At 27.9% G+C, this 18,662-nt stretch overlaps 1 protein-coding gene across 1 annotated transcript in view; it reads right to left on the reverse strand.

Annotated features, from left to right (window-relative positions):
* LOC136975928 (reelin-like) overlaps positions 1–18,662 on the reverse strand; it is a 203,913-nt gene that overhangs the window by 120,676 nt on the left and 64,575 nt on the right. The window contains exons 14-19 of the mRNA XM_067271094.1: positions 14,743–14,982; positions 13,275–13,410; positions 9,190–9,359; positions 8,593–8,730; positions 6,809–6,995; positions 3,398–3,606 (exon numbers count right to left, since the gene is read on the reverse strand). Of these exons, the coding sequence (XP_067127195.1) occupies positions 3,398–3,606; positions 6,809–6,995; positions 8,593–8,730; positions 9,190–9,359; positions 13,275–13,410; positions 14,743–14,982 (1,080 nt within the window). The remainder of the gene's footprint in view (positions 1–3,397; positions 3,607–6,808; positions 6,996–8,592; positions 8,731–9,189; positions 9,360–13,274; positions 13,411–14,742; positions 14,983–18,662) is intronic.

Here is an 18,662-nt window from a genome sequence, read left to right on the forward strand (position 1 = left end):
AATGGCGACTGGAAGTGCGGCCATTGGGGTTCCCTAGGTAAACTTTAACCCTAGAAGTTTGTTAAATTTGTAGATTATATAATCCACCATAATTATCTGCACAAGAATTAAAAGAAAAATTAAATAATGCTATCTTTCATTAGAATTTTAGGATTCTTTCTCATAAATTAAGCATAACTAAAAATATCTCAAAAAGTATCAAGTCAAAAAACATTAATTTGAATAGTGATCTCCATCAGTTCTTAAAAAATTTCTTGAAGCAAAATATACAATTAAAATTTATATTTTTGTTGAAATAGTAATTCAAAAATTTCATTTTCTACGTCACATTTTATTAATCATGTAATTATTTATTGATAATCTTTGTTAGGCAAAACTGAAATAGATTCATTATCTTCCAAATCAAATTATGTCTATGTAAAACTTTTTTTTACTTGTTTTTTTTATAAAAAAACAAAAAAAAAGTTTTTTTCTGAAACTACAAAATAAATTTGCAATCATTTGCATTTCACATGGAGACTGCTGTTGTTTTTTTCTCATTTTCTAAAAAAAATTAAGACAAAATTTCATTGTCTTATTTCTAAAAACTGATGTCTTTCAGAGTAAATATATTCCAGAATTGTATTTCAAAGATAAATTTCTTTAATTTTAAATTAGTTAAAATATATTGTTTCAATTAAAAATGGCAGACAGTATTATACACTTTAAAAAATATCCATAGAAAAATACTAAAATGTCTTCACATATCCATCTTGTCTAATCACCAGGTATGTAAAGCAAGACTGCTTGGTTTCTGGTGATTGAACAGTATGGATATGTGAAGATGTTTTAGTATTCTTCCATGTATATTTTTTAAAATAGTTAACATATAGTTTATGCCATCAACTTTTTTCTGAGATATGAAACAGAATTCAATCCTTTAATTTTTAAATATTTATAAGGAAAAATCTGTATTGAATTAAATAAAATTAAAAAGTCTTAACAGGTGGGATAATACAAATCAAGTGAAAAATATGCCAAACTTTACATTTATTATACTTTAATTTGTAGTCCCTAAAAATCCCAGAACTTTGCTCATACAAATACATCACACTAACCTTATATGCATGCAGTAATGAACACTAACTTTGCTCATTACTATATGCAGGGCTAGTTCTGGTAGGTATGCAGTATGTGCATGGGAGGATGGCTGATAGTGCATTTAAAAAAATAAAATTCAAATATAATTTTTTATTATTTTAATATGGTGATCAATGATAAAATAGATTCATGTTTGCATGACGACTGATAATATAGCTGTGCAAATTATGGATATAAATAACATTAAAGCATACTGTTAGAGGTTTTGTATCAGAAAACTTAAAGCAACTGTAGCAAGCAACAGGTGAGGGGAGGATTCAGCTGTTGACCCAGAGAAAAATTCATCAGTTGGAATTCCATCACCAATATGATTGTTTCTTGTTTTATATCATGTAAAAAGCATAAAACTCAAAGTTTGCAAACTCTAAGCTATTTATTTATGTTAACATTTTATATATAATTTAATATCTTATAATCAAGTTTAAGGTTACACTTACGTAACTCATTGTGAATAGCTGCATTAAATAACATAGGTACAAGATTTTATGTTTACGCATAATTTTAATTGTGAATTGGCCTTTATTCCCATACCATTAATCTTAAAGTGATACTTACAACATTGTTTTAATTGTTGATGAAACTAAAAAGAAATTCAAATAAAGAAAAAGATATGCACAAATGCTATTATCAATAATTTAAATATTCCTATTTAAACTAATTTTTATATAAACATATGTATATATTGTACTTATATACTAAATAAGAAAAATTTTTTAAAATTAATTTCATTTTAATATTTGCAAATTCTATTTTTGGCAGTGCTAAAATATAACTTTGAACAGAGGTGCCTGTTATCTACAGGGTGGATTGATTTGAATAAAATAAAAATAAATATATATCAAATATTTTTATGGACTTTTTTTTACTCCTGTCAACTATATGAAACTGTCATAAAATATACCAGTAGGGTCTCATGAGTTGTGTTAGGTTATGAATTTCACTATTTAACTAATTGTGATTAATAATGATAGTGCAGCTAAATATCTGTAGCATGCAGGAGCCTAACAGTCTAAAACAAGCCCTCACTACATGCTATGTATATACACCCAATTCTGTTTCTACATGAATCTTTTTTACACAGTTTTAATTTAATGCAGTTTAGAAAAAAAATTCAATTCTCTTTTTACATAATTTGTTTCAATAAATTTGCCTTTTAAAACATCTCCATTTTTTAAATTTTAGTTTTGGCTCTTTTTACTCTGGGAGCATTAAAAGAATCTTTTTCCACATTCATTGTAGATTCAGCCAAGCCCACAGTGAGGACTGGGTGATATTGTGTGGTAAGTGGGTAAGTGACAGAACCAAACACATCTGAGACAGACCACTCGTGAAAAATTCCTGGAGAGTTGTTTGCTTGGATTAGATTTAAAGACCCACAGAGAGGTAAGTTGATGCCTTAACCACCTCAGCCATCTATTTACTTTTAATTCTAAAAAAAATATTCATACTTCCTATTCTAAAAAAATTACTCATTTTTTGAAAAAATTCATAGAATTTGCATTTAAGGCTGTTATACATGTTCAAATAAATTTTAAAATTTAATTGGTTTTTTCTACTTAGCTATGAGTATTTTATTCCTTTGATAGAGCTTGTTTCTTGTCCTTTTCAAGTTTAATGTTTATTAGGCTTATATAGCTTGATAAACATTAAATGATTTTTTAATTAAAAATGTCAATCATTCATATCATCAAATTTTTATTCAATTATAATTTATAGTAATTGATTACTTTCTATACTCATCTTATGTTCAACTTATTAATGTATTGCTAATTGACATTTAAAGATTGAAAATGAAAAAGATTAATAAAATTATATATAAAAATTTCATTGTTCTGTCATTATTAATTTTATTACAAATATGCACCATGTATTAAAAAATAACTCCAAATTCCTTTAAGATATAACAAAATCTGCTTTGTTGGAGTTCATTCTAAATATAAGTTAAGGAAACTGATATACAGTATGTATGCAGTAAGCTTCAACAAAGCAGATTTTTGTTATATTTTACTGTATATATTTTTTTTATCTAAGTATATATAAATTTGTTAAATACTTTTATAGCAGCAATAATTATTCTTTTACAGAAATTTGAACAATGTGTTAATTTAAAATTTGTATGATTTATTTACAATTATAAAGCATCTTCTGTGTCATATTGACTGTTTCTCATTTCCGATCTTCCCTTAGAATTACTCTCAGTTTCACACTCCTATTTACAATTATAATTTATAATATAAAAATAAATTAAAATGTTTACCTTGGTTGACGATAATTTTTTGAATACAGTTCTCTTAATAAAGACCAAGATATACCAGCATCATTTGAATATTGAAAGAGAACACTTTCATTTCTTTCTGAAGCATTATTACATGTTAAAGGATCACCTCCTCCAATTCTTATAAAGAACTGAACAAAATCAATAGACTCAGTATCCAGATCAGATGTTATTAATTGACGAATACCATCCTAAAATATATTTATTGATTTACAGTAATTAAAAATTCATTCCTTAATCATGAAAAAATAAATAACATAAAAATATATTTTTATGTATTTTTAAAAATAAATTTGATGTACTTTTCATTTATGTAAAATTATATCAAATCCAAATTACTAGATTTTGAAAACCGAGTTACATTACAGTAGACCCCCCTATAACATGGTAGATACGTTGTGTTATATGAATCCGTGTTGTATGAGTCACTTAAATACATGAGCCAATCACAGCCCAGCACTTCTGCAGTTTAGGGGCTATGGCTGTTTCAAAGGTTTTCTTTCATAAAATTAATCAATTCTAGACTAATTTGACTCAAGATTTCCAAATCACATATAATTTTTTGGGAATAATCCATATAAACTATGCTATAAACAAAAAATTGTAGGATTAATTACTGAGTGTGTGCCATTTGACGACGCCATTGCTTAAGCTTGTTTTTGTCGCAGAGCGGCTCATCGAATGTCGGGCGCGTGTTTCCTGATAAGTTATTTTTCTGCGAAAAATTCGCTGAACTTTGGAGACATCATTAATAGAAATATAATTTTTATGGCCATTGAATAATAAATGTTTTTTAGTAGATCCAGTGCTCGTTTAAATTCAACGGTTTGTACAATATCCACTATTGGTCCAGATTCGACCAATCCTGTCGCAACATGAATTGGCGATGACGTTTTTCCATGTTATACGAGTCTGTTTTAGCGTGTTATACGAATACGATCGCAATTTTTTTGCCGTGTTATACGAATCCGTGTTATATGAACCCGTGTTATAGGGGATCTACTGTATATATTTTAATAGTTTCAACATATCAATACAGAGACTTAAATTCACACACACCATGCTTATTATTATTTCTTCACACAAATTAAAAAACAAGTCATTTCAAAATAATATATTTTCATTTCTAAACAGACTATGACAAAAATGAGGTTAAAACACCACTTCTTGAAGAATGCCCTCATCAATCTGTTTTGTGTCAACCTTAGTAAAGAGACTGCTTGATATACAGGATTGTAAAGTGTTGTACCATTCTCCATATTCTCCAGACATAAGTCCATGTGATTTTGATTTGTTCTCTAAAATGAAAGAATTTCTCTGTGGAATTAATTTCAATACCATCTAGGACATTATACAGACAGTAGACTGCTCCAAATTGCTATCAACAGAAATCAGGTTGCTAACAACATTGATGAACTTCCATATCAGAGGGAATGGGAAAATGAAAACGCAGGTGACTACATCAAAGGACTATAAACTGTGAACAGTTTTACTTCTATCTTGTTCTGTGTAATCAGTGATCATTTATGCATTTTCTTAAAAACCCTCGTATTTATGAGAAAAAATAATGTTCTTTCCAGTTTCAAATAGAACAATTAATTTTCATGTATTTATTACTTAATACGTTTCTGTTACTGCTTGTTATAAAAGCAAAATCCTGTTAATCTTCTTAACACTTATTCAGATAAGGTGAGTCTGTCAAACTCTTTTCAAATTTCTTTTGAAGTCTTTTCAAGGCTTCTTTATATGTCAGATATATTTCTTTTTTTTTTTTCATTTAAGATAACTACTTGCTGCTTTATGTGCTTGTCAATTTATGTTTACAAAAACTTTATTCTAGAATCATAATGCATTTTGTGTACACTAATTTAAAATATTATAAATAGAAAAAAAATAATCTTGAAACACATAATTGAAGTTTAACTTTATCTGTGTCAGATGTATATTTTTTTTCTTGACACAGGCAAAAAGCATTGTGCAAACTCTAATTGTTGTTATTTGAAGGTGCTACATTTTGCTGTTAGTGAATTACTAAATTTCAAGTTACTTAAGCAAAATTACATAAGTATCCATTTGAAACATATTTTGTTTGAGATAACATCTATCTCAATTGTTAAAATGTCATTATGTTATGTCTGATTAAGAAGTGCAGGAAATTATACATAACCTCAGTGATGATGAACTGACTGTACTTGACAGTGTTAAGGAGAAAAATTATGAGGAGTCTGATCATGACTCAGAGTTATCAGAAGTTCAAGATGATATAATTGCTTTTGAATCTGATGATGATCATGATCATGATCATGATTTGGGTACAATGGTAGGCAAGGACAGAATCACATGGTCTTTCATTCTACCTCCAGAAAAAAAAAAACTTAGTTGCATTATATTGTAAAAAGTGCAAGTGGAAAAAACTTTGTGTAAAACAAAGTTGTTCTTCCATCTAGGAAAAAAGTAGTTGACATACTAGACAGTTTTCACTTATACAGTTTCTGACATCCTTTGCAAATTGTTTGGTTTAAAAACCAGGAAGCTATACAAGTATACAGTAACCATTATCTGAGATACCAATGGAAAACATCTGACATAATAGAAATTCAAGCATTTTTTGCACTTCTTACTGAAGGACATTTGAAACTCAATAATACAAGTTACAAAGTTTTGTGGAGTCCAACTTACTGTCCTCCTATTTTCAGTGCTATAATGGTACTCTGTTCATTCAAGAATCTTTTATGATGCAATGGATCTGATGATGAAAGTACAAGGTCAGAGCACTATAAGAAAGACAAGTTAGATCCAATAGCTGTTTTAGTGAAGAAAAACTACAAAAGAAAAAGACAATGTTTCATGTTCACTAAAAACAAATCTCAAATGAAAAAAAAACACTGTGATGTATGCAACAATAATGTATGCAGTAAACATTCAGTGAAGACTCTTATTTGCTGTATATGTAAAAATAAGTCCAAATAAAATTTATTTTGACTTATTAATAAAAACACAATGAATAATTAAGGATTAAAAACATGTTTTGTACTAATAATGTAACTAAACATAACAATAATATTAAAAAAAACGTGTATCAAACCAAAGAATTAATGCTGAGTCCATTAGGCTAACCCTTATTCCTTTGTGTTACATAAATAACTCATTCAAACAAGGGTTAATTGAGAAAATTTTCAACCCTCTTCAGGTCAACTTCACCAATAATGGTTGTAAACTAGAATAGCTGGTATTTGAACTCAAAGAGAAAAAGCTTTTAAAAAACATATTCATTCTCTTTCATTCTCACAAATACAAACTTCACAAGTTAAATTATGACATAATTTACAAAATTTGATAACTGATCTAACTAAAACTAAAGTAAAATAATTTCATAATAAACATATATATTACTTGATAAAAGTAAACTGTTCCTCCAGATGTGATGATGCCACATCCCTCTTCAGCACTAACAACAGCTCCACCATTAATCTCAAATCCTTCTTGATCAACTTCTTGAGAGCTTTCAAAATTTTTTTTAATGACAGTTTTTAATTTATCTTTTGGTAGACAACTCTTTCCATAAAATCCCTGATCACATCTTAAAAAACCAAAAGATAAAAATTATGTTCACTTTAAAAAATAAAACTATACATTCTTTTTTTCATTTACAAACTAAAAAAAGTTTCATATTATTTTACAATAAGATACAATATTTAAATTAAAATATAACAGGAGTGAAAGAATAAGACTATAATAAATTTTTATTCTTTCATTCTTTAGTTAAAAAATAAGTTAATTATAAATTCTAAATCTAAACTGCATAACTGTCAAAATTTAATCAAAGTAAAACATGCAACTATATTTAAATTCAGTGAAAATAAAAATTAATTTTCTCTAACTTATCTATTTAAAATTATTTCAAGATGTTGAATTTAGTTTTAGAAATAAAAAAATATAAAAAAAATCAGTTAGTGCATTTCATACATTAGGTCTAAAAATGAATAGAAAAACCAATTTAAGAAATGAGAGTAAAAATATAAATTTTTCTTCTAAACAATGAAACAATACAACCGCATTGTCTACATATGTGTCAGACCCAGATATACATGCTGACCTAATGGCTGCTACCCTTATAAAAAAATCATTCCAAACCAACCATATAAGAAAATTGGAAAAATTGGAAATATACAAGGCCAGCAAAGCAGGAAACTGCATAAATTATAAAGACAGCAATGCCATATCGTATGCATGGCAATATGCGTGCCAGGGACAACAACAACAGATGTGACATCTTACTCATGGAATTATGGGCTAAAGTATTAATATGCAATTGGTGAAAGCCTATAATGGGGAGGAGCATAAATAGCCAAATTAATTTACATCAAATAATTCGAACACCTGTATTAATTGGCAGTTAATTTTTAAACTCTGCACATTCCAATTTTAGAACATTAATGAACCTGAAGCAGTTCTCAATAGAGATACGAAAACATTTGTTGGAACAAATTAATATTTTTTATGTTTTATTGGAAATAGAAAGGTTTTAAAAAGACAATGAAACAATAATTCCAAATTTCAATACAATAACAATTTCCAAACCACCTTCAAAAAGTCAAAAACTTTTTATTTGAAATGTTTTCAAAACAAATATCCTTATGAAATTTACATATTTCTTCAATTTAATTGTTGTTTAAGATAAAAATTATAATTTTATTTTATTATTTATATAATGGCAAAATGATTGTAGTAATAGATAACTTTTAAGATATTTCAATTTTTAATATATTTTTTTATGCATTACTAGATAAAAATAAGATATATAATGTATAATAGATTAAAACAACAGTTATTATTTAAATTATATTTGATAAAAATAACCACTCACTAAAAGATAAAAGTGAAATCTCATTTTTTTTCAAATTTGAAATGAAAACTGTTTTTGTATAATTTGTTTCACTTTTATAATTTAATTTTTTCTCATTTTCAATAATTACAAAGTTAGCTATTAATTCTTTCCAAAATGAAATGAATATTTCGATGATCATTACTGGATTCAATATTGTCACTTTAATGACTAGATAAACATCAATTTCTGAATTTGCATTTCTTTAACATTTATTATTAGAATTTATTTTTATGATGAAATTAATTATAAAATAACATAAGAAAATTAAAATATATTCAGGATGACTTACAGACATGTTCCTTCTATACATCTGCCATGACCACTGCATAAATCAGGACACTGCAATCCAATATATAAATTATCTATTGCCCAAGTATCGCCTTCTTCAAAATTTGTTTGTAAAAACCGAAATCTGGTAGAACTTGACCTTAATATATGGAAAGAGATTTAATATCTTTTTATATACAGTATAGTCAACATATATAGAATAAAGGGTTTTATATGTGTATAATTAATTTGTAAAAATGTAAATTACGAATTCTGTAACACAAAATACAGAACAAAAAACTTGTCCTTACAGTAACAATGTTCATATTTCATTCAAATGTTGTTACTGGAAGGAGTTAGGTTTTTGTTGTGTGCTTTTTATTACAGAACAGTCCAGTTTGCATAGAAGTTTTTCTATTTACTAATTCTGGTTATATTGAGACTAAACAGAATTTAATGATGATACAATTATGACAATTTTGCCTACCATTAGTTAGAAAGCTTCTTCTAATCATCAATTCTGTTTGTTCTTGTCTGAATATAACCTGGTAAGAACCTAAAAGTTGTTTATTGTCTAGAATAACTAAAATATATTTGTAAATATAAAAGTAATTCATACCATGTGGTAGATGGAAGATTTATTGTAACTCTTTTCCATTTTCTATGCTCAGATGGATCATAAACAGTTCCTTTTGTGAAAACACCATTACAACCACCAATAGATGGAAGGCAAGGTTTATGAACTAATTGCCAATTCATTCCATGATTAGTTGAATATTCTAAATGAACCTAAAATTATTTTTAAAATATTTCAATTAATTTAAAAATTAAAATATATGTACATTTAACAATAATTTATACTATACTATCTTCATATTTCTAAATGTTTAGTTTTTGTTAACTATCTTAATGAATATAACAAACATTGCAAAAACCCAATATGAATATATAAACATCATCAAATGATCACCTAAATAATCAGGCTATAACTCTGCTAATTTAATAATTAATATTAAGTAATTTGCTACTAGATGTGGATGTTAGGTACCATCTCTTAACTAAATTAATAATTATAATTTTAATGATTTATTAAATAATTTAGAACCATCTAGAAGAAACGAACTGACTCAGGGTGGGGCATGAACCCACAACCACTGCTTGTCGTGCGATGCGCTTGTCAGTTGTGCCACCTGGACCTGTAAGGTTATTTCTAAATTTAAATACATCTGGAAGTGAAGACTTGCTTGGGGTCTGGGTGGTGCAACTGACAAGCATACCACACAACAAGCGGAGGTTGTGGGTTCATGGCCCACCCTGGGTCAGTTCTTTTCTTCCAAATGGTTCTAAATTATTTAATAAATTATTAAAAATTATAATTATTAATTTAGTTAAGAGATGGTACCTAATGTCCACATCTAGTAGCAAATTACTTAATATTGATTATTAAATTAGTGGAGTTATAGCCCGCTTAATTAGGACCTAATTAATCGAGACGATCACCTAATTATTAGGTGATTGTTTGGTGACCTTTCTATATCTTAATGAACACAATATTTTAAACAAAGTTAAATTTTTATTCTTTAAACATTTAAAATAAAGTTTCTAGCAAAACGTTTTGAATTTTTACATAACATTTAAGTTATGAATTTTAAAAAATAAATTTCTTCTACATATAAAAACTTAACTTAAAATATTCAATCATCAAGCATGATTAAAACAATTTGAGTAGTTTTATTCATTAAAAATGCTATACTGATCAACAAAGCAATAATTAATATAAATTTAAACATACATGTTTATAAAATATAATAAATGAATTATTTGTAATTCAATTAAGTAATTAACTTTTAAAAAAGTACAAATAATTTTTATTCTTAAATGTTTTTAGAATTAACTAATCTATGTTTAAATGATAATCATTTTTAATATTCTAAAATACTCTACTAAATCTTTTATTCTCTTCTGTCATTAAGTATTCTAAGGATAAAATAAATACTGAAAACAGGAGTAAAAAATCAAAATAAATTTGAACTTTTAAGAGGTTATTTAAATATGTAATTGATTTAATTATATAGCTAATAAAATATTTTCATTTATAGTATACATAGTCAAGGACCATTTATATATCTCTCAAGGGAGTAGATTAAAAAAAAACAAATAATCAAAATTTAAGACAAGATGCACCACAATATGGCAGAACTAATAGTTTTCATGACAAACTTGTTATTACAGTTTTTAAATTAATTATTTGATGTTTATGTTTTATAGTCTATTATCAAAAAGCAATATCTTTTTACTATACATTTTTTTTTTTATTTTGCAATGATAGTTTACTAGTTGAATAGACATAATTTATGTACATAATTAACAGCAATCAATTCTAAAGTGATTTTTGTCTGTTCAATAATCAAATGAGCACTGATAATCAGTAGTGATATTCAGCGGGTTTGCACAGGTTCAGCCGAACCCGTTGGTAAAATTTTCAGTTTTCCAAACCTTGTTAAACACACGTAACATTTCTCAGTGGTTTTGTTTCTTTTAAAAAATATATTAAAATATACGTATTATACTCTGTAACACTACTAAACTAGAGCCTTATACCCCGTTCACACCGAGCATTTCAATCTAGATTGTGAGCAAGGTTGGGGACTATGCCTTGGTGCAATCTCTCTCGACCATTTCAATCTCGACTGAAACGAGGTTTAATTGCAATCGATTCAAGAGAGTTCTTGAAACTAGATCCAGTCATAAGAAAGATCCCACAATCTCACACGTGCGAGATATACTATTGTTACCTGGTCTTCGCCCAGGGCCCCTTATGTTCCACTGATTATTAGATATATTGCAAGAAAAGGTATTGTATTTATTTCTAGCCAAAATTTCCAGTTTGTTTGTCGGTGATTGTTAGGGAAAAATTTTCTGCTAGCGAACCCTTTGTTAAATATTTCAAATATCACCACTGCTGATAATGAATGATACATTGCTCTCTATAAACCTTTTTTTTTTATTTTTAGAATATTTATTAAGAGCCAACAGAAGTTCTAAGTTAGAATAATTAAGAATTATAAATCAGAATAGTTCCAGGAATAAACTTGATTTGTTAAATACATTCTTTGTTTATAAATTTTTTGCTGTTAAAAGGTAATGCAAACATGTAGCCTTTCCTATATTGTGATTGCTTCATATCTATTAAACAATATTTATTAATCATATTCCTATTTTGAGGGATAATACACTTACTTGATAGTATCAATTTTATGCCATTTAATTTCAAAAGGGTGAAAAAAAGGGAATGAGAGAATAAAACAAAAATGTGTTCTAAAAATTCTAAATATGTTTCTTAAAGAATATTGACATAACTATTACTTTTATCTGAAAGGAAACAATGTATAAATAAAACTCTATAATCAGTTTAGATATATAAATTAAATATTTCTCCACTGAAAGGAATAAAGTTTGGAGGCTAGTGTAAAGCAACATATACAAGTGAATGATAAATGTCAAATGTATAAACAGTACTCCACTGTATTATAAATAAAAATCTTTTATCAGATAGGCCAACCTGATAAGAGAACTATCAGTAGTGGAGTGTCATGGATGCAAAAGCAGGGGACAATGTTTCCATTCATCCTGCTTCCGATATGATGTCATCGCTCCAATTTTAAGATATTCAAAAGCTATCTTAATTTTATTCTAGAATAAGTTCTAACGTTTTCAAATTATAATTAATCTGAAAACGTTTAAATTTAATTTTATTAACATAAGTAATTAAATATATATATGGAAAAAAATCCACTTTATTGTAAAGCTCTTAAAATTTTGAATATTTAATAATAAGTTATTTTATAATAGATTTTAAAAATAAATTTATATTGATATTATTTTCGTTTGAAAAAATAAAATTTGTACAATTGATGAAATTCACCATTTTCTCTACATCATACACATCACTACATTGCTTTTTCACATAAGCTTTTCAAGAGCACCTGATTATGACATCAGAATAGCATGCACAATTTTTGGACAGGTTTTAGTGCAACACAGTCATGCAGAGGAACAATTTTTAAATAGATGCTTAATTAGTCACTTGCAAACTGTAAGCATCCACATTCATATTAATGACATTCCATGTCATTAGTATGAATGCACTGATTGGTTTAAGACTCAACATATTTATGATTCTATTCGGATATAAGTTACAAGTTCTTAAAGTCAATATTGTCCAACCAGTACTTTACAGAATTAAATTCTGTCATTCCTTAACTCAATTTTACAATAGTAGTAGATACTTGTATGCATTTCTAAAATCAACAGTTTGCTTTTGCTTAAATCAGAGCTACCGAATGAACCAGTTCTTAGAGATGTTCCATCTGATCTGTGTAGTCTTCAATTAACAAATAACCTATATATTTTCTCTGTTCATGCAACAAACCTCAGTCCCTGTTCACAAATGGCACAAACGTTTCTGCATTGCTCTCCTATGGACAATTAGTTATTCATGATACATTTTGTATAATGAAAAGAACAAATATAAAATAAAGGTAAAATTTATGAAGAAAAAAAATAAAAATGGATTAGTCCAAAAAATGTTTAATATTCTGATGTTATTAAATAAATAAAATTAAAAATACTTTAATATTAATATACTTTGAATAATTATAATCAATTAAAGTATTAATACTGACTATTTAATGATCACTGTACCTTATTCTTTTTATCTTTACTATAAGATTGTCCACAGCCTACTACTATGTCAAATTGTAACATATAAGATGGTCCAATATTTAAAGATTTTGTTTCTAAAGATCTTGTTGAACTAGAATGTACATCTCCATCAAAACTATAATAAAATACAAATATTTACTAAAGTCAAAAATAAATAAACGAAGAAAAATTAATAAACGAATTATAACTTCAATACAAAATATAAAGTATCATTCAAAGCTAAAATTTATCCTAATAATAATCAATCTTATATCTTCCTTATGTCATTTAGCAATACTTTATTAAAAACAAATGTTTTGGCCTAGTTTATTAGCCTACTTCAGGTTCTACACATTTGAAATGAATGGTTTAGAAGAGAATTCTATCAAATACAGTTAGAAATGCACTGTAATAGAACATGACCCCAAACTACTCTGTACATATAAAAGGATCACTAAATACATTAACACACACATCACATAAAGGCAATCCTACTATATTTAAGTTGTTAACAAATGGTAAAGACAAAACTGATAGTAGCAGAGTCCCAGGAATATACTTGATTTTTAGAAACCCAATTTTTGGAAACACTTGAGAAGTGGGTCCTATTATTAGACAACAAGCTACTTATGTTTAATGCTATAAGCTCACTAAGTTTTGTTCTAATCAGAGATCCAAATGTCTTGCCCTCCCCTTGTTAGCAATAGGAAAAATTTTTAAAAAATTCCTAATAATACATTTGATCACAATGTTTAAACAGTGATCAAATGTATTTATTGTGATGCAAACAGTGATTTAGTAATATGTTCCAAGTATTATCTGCAAAGCTATACAAGGTTAGTGCGACATATTTGTATTTATTATTGCTTTGTTCATTGAATGGATTTGATTGTTTAAACAGTGTTTCACAGGTTCTGTTATGTCAAAATTTTTGTTTTAGTTTACTGAAGAAAGATCAAAATGAAAAAAAAAGTCATCCAGAAAATTCCCCAAATTTTCTGTCAGTCAATAAAAAATAATCTGGAAATGCTGGATGGCATTGCACGAAACTTCCCTTAGTTCTCAATGTCACTTCCTACTTTTCTGCCCAAACTTGCCATTTGATGTCACAAAATTGCTAGGTGTGTGGGGCACAGGACTCCCATTGTATGGAAGCTCAACATTTTGCTGTTTTTCATGAAATGTGATTTGTGATTCAATTTCATGCTAAATGTTGAAACAAGCAGACTAAGGTTTTTACTGCCATTTGCTATCACCAGTATTATATTTATGATTAATTCTATTTGATAATTTTCTAGAAGTGGCATTAATATAACCAATAGAACATAAAGCATTGGGAATGTGTTAAAATTAAAGTGTACTGTATTAATATAGTTAAAAAATTATATATAAATATTTAAAAAAAAATTTATATAAAAGAATGTTTATAAATATAAAAATTAAAACAAACTGTGAAATAAATGAATACCTTAAAGATTTTCCATCAGATTTGCAATGATGTTTCACAGCTCCAAAATTGTATCTAATCGATTCATTTATTGCTTTTGAATCACTAAAATTCAAACTTATAACATTATCCAAAGAATTGGAAATAACAATATCATCTATTGCCCACACATCGTTTCCATCTCCAGAATGATAAGGTTGCCAAATAAGAAAATAACAAGAATTTTTTCGAGCAAATTCGGGCAAAGGAAATGATAAATGCCTATAAATAAATACTATTAATAATACTATTAATTTATAAAAACAAAAAAATAAAATCATATATTTCAGAATTATTTAATTTTTCCAGAAATTTTGGTTAGTAAAACAGACAATGTATATCTTCCTGTTATAAATATTAGAAATATTTTCCTATTTTTATTTTCAATTAAAAATAATAAACAAATTGATCCAGAAAATATCTTAATAATAGAACAAGTTTTAATATACAATATAATATTTTTTATAAAGTTTCATGCATTTGATCTGGAATAATTCTGTTAACATAACCCAGGATTGGCCAATTTCACAGACTTATCAATTCTTGTAGGGTAATCAACAAAAGGGAGTCAGAGACCAATAGAAAGGTATACACTTTATTGATACTGGAAATGCATTTTGGATACATGGTCCCTCATCAATCCAATCAGGGTAAAAGATTTCATGATGACCTTGATAAATAAGTTACAAATATATTGTTGGAAAATTCTGTAAGTTATCCTTCACCTGATGATTGGACTGATGAGGGATCATATATCCAAAATGCATTTCTGATATCAATAAAGCATATACCTTTGTACTTGGTCTCTAATTTCCTTATAGAGATTACCCTACAAAATGTGAATAGTTTGTGAAATTGGCCAATCCTGAGCTACAGTAACAAAAGTATAAATATATACATACTTTTTATTTATATTTATAAATATTTGTCTACATTTCGTAAACTTCTTATTTACTTAACCAAAAAAAAACTCTAGATATTTATATAATATTAATAATTCAAGCAATAGCAGTAATTCACATCAAATTTAGAAGTAATTATATCAAAAAATGGCTGTGAGTAAAAAGGTGTTTAAGAGTTTGTGTTGTAAACTCTTAGACACCTTTTTACTCACAGCCATTTTTTGATATAATTCAAACGTTTTTGGATATTTTTAATAACCTTTTTCAAGAACCGTTACAGTTCCACTACAATTAGCGACGTTTGTTCAAATTATGACCGCATTCGACTGTAACGGTTCTTGAAAAAGGTTATTAAAAATAACTGAAAACGTTTGAATTATATCAAAAAATGGCTGTGAATAAAAAGGTGTCTAAGAGTTTGTGTTGTAAATAATGCAGTCATAGAAGAGTTTGAAGTAATTAAAGTTTGAAGGTAATTAGAAGTGAATTTTAAAAAATATAAATAAGGTATCAGGACTTGTAGAAAAACATTTTAATTTTTGGCAAGTTTCCAAGAAAAATTGCTGTTTTTTTTATATAAAATATATGTCAATAATGGATAAAACACCAAATTCTTAAAATAATAAACTTAAAAATCTAACTTAAAAATATTGGAGTTCACTAATACTTAATATAAATTAGTGAGTGCCAACAAATTTTTAAGTTCATTAAAAATATATATGTCTTCTAAATTTCAAAAAACTTGAATTGACACACATCTACACTTTTGAAGTTGTTTATATTCAAATCTATTCATCTTCAATGTTTGAGAATATTTTCTGCTCTTTTATCTGTTAATGGTGAAGATCTATGAGAGCATTTTTTTAATCTCCAATGGTCCATAAAAAAAAGACAAGTGTAAATAATAAAATGAATTTATTACCAAAAGTTAGGTACAAACATGGTTACTTTTTGACATAACCACTGTGAAGATTGAGGCATTTGTCATATCTATGGACATCCTTTGAAATCCCTTCTTCATAGAATGTTGACGCCAATGAATTGAGATGGCCTTAACAATGTTGTTCTGAAGATTGTCTTAGTCTCAAACCTCTGCCTTCCTAGCCATGTTTTCAGTTCAGGAAAGAGTTGCAATTCTTCACACATTAAAAAGTTCCAAGCTAGGTGGAAGTCTGAAAGGTGGAATTCTTTACCACCTTTAATCACCCACTGTATAGCCCCAATTTAGTGCCAAGCAATCTCTTTCCTGAACAGAAAATGTAAAGAGGTTCGAGACTAATGACAATCTTCAAAACAATGTTAAGGCCCATCTCAAGTCATTGGCGGCAACATTCTATGAAGAGGGGATTTCAAAGCTCATCCACAGATATGACAAATGCCTCAATATTCATGGTGATTATGTCAAAAAGTAACCATGTTTGTACCTAACTTTTGGTAATAAATTCATTTTGTTATTTACACTTGTCTTTTTTTATGGACCATTGAAAATTGAAAGAAAAAAAAAAACAGCCTATGTAATAAGAAAAACTTAATTTCAAAAAATATTTTATTTTATTAAATTGAATTTTCAGACTTCTTGAACTTTTTATGTATTATTATCTGTAAAATATCACTTAAACTTGGCACAATATTCAAAAAGATGAGAAAAAATGATTAATTCCGGAAACCAAATTAAATTTTATTCAAAAATGTTTTCTTTTACAAGATCTTCATCAGCTTAATTCTTACAAAAGATCATCATCAACCTAATGCATTTGACAATTTTCACAGCTGGTGATGCTCTTATAAAAAACGAAAATGTAAGCATTTTAAATTGGCCTTGCAGATAAGTGAGCTTTCCATTACAAACATTTTCTGTTCACTTTTAAGACCTTCCTTGGGTATATTATTTCAAAAATCAAATCTTTCTGATAATAACATTTTAGAATAGAATGTGTAGAAGATGCTCTTGTGTGTTCAAATTCAAAATTTTTTAACCATCCAATGGGGTATGCTTATTTATAGTCTACATGCTGCCTCCTACAACAATGAATCAAATATGGCCTGTCATGAATGGGAGATTTGATCCATCTTTGAATTTAATTCATGGAGACAACATGTAAACTATTGTGGCTTTATTAAACCTTATTTATTTTCTTTTCTTTACTTTCCTTATACTATCTTCCTGTAGTAACAATTTTACTTCCGTTTTCTATTTACTTAACCACGCGGTAGTTAGTCGACACATGTGGCCTGGACGGTAATAAAAACAAAAAGGGTGTGACACCGAGGGGTCGAGGGGTTACGTCAGAGGAGATAGGAGGACAGGAGCGAGAGGAAGGAAGATTTTTCGGAGAGAGAGAAAAACGGGACGAACAGAAACAAAGAAAGTTATTAAGGAACGGATCCGAGGTTTTTTTTTCTTATTTATTACCGCCAGTCACCCCTTCGAACCAATTTTCAGTCTTATCATCTCTGTTTAATTCTCTTCCACCTTATCTTTCTCTAGGGCCCTGTACTTAGTTAAGCTAGATATAAGTTAGAATAAGTTCTTTGTCTTGTCGGCACGCGGGGACTAATTGATGACATTGTTACGCGCAGTCCCAAATGTATTTGTATTAGTAATTAGTAAGTGTGTGTAATCGTTTCTTTGTAAATTATTTATGTTCGCTGAAATTAATAAACCTTTTTTTTTATTCTATCAAAGCCGAGCGACTCTCAGGGTCTTGTTATTTCATATACTCGGCTAACAATGGCGTCCGCGACAGGATTCTGTTAGTAACGGGATACGGTTTTTATTGTATAGAACGTAGCATTGTATTATCGTGCCTGTAGATTTAAGGCCCTACAATTTGTAATCAATTGTATTATTTTTATATCATTAATTATGGATGATTGTAACCAGAACAATCTTGCTACATCCTCAGGAGGCGAGGGTGAGGGGATCCCTCCTGTAGTCACAGGGTTTCTAGGAATGGTTCCCATTTTTTCTAATAGTGGCAGTGATTTGGTTAATGTCCG

Source organism: Centruroides vittatus, unplaced genomic scaffold, assembly GCF_030686945.1.
Source record: "Centruroides vittatus isolate TY-2023 unplaced genomic scaffold, ASM3068694v2 contig_391, whole genome shotgun sequence".
Lineage (NCBI taxonomy): Eukaryota > Metazoa > Arthropoda > Arachnida > Scorpiones > Buthidae > Centruroides > Centruroides vittatus.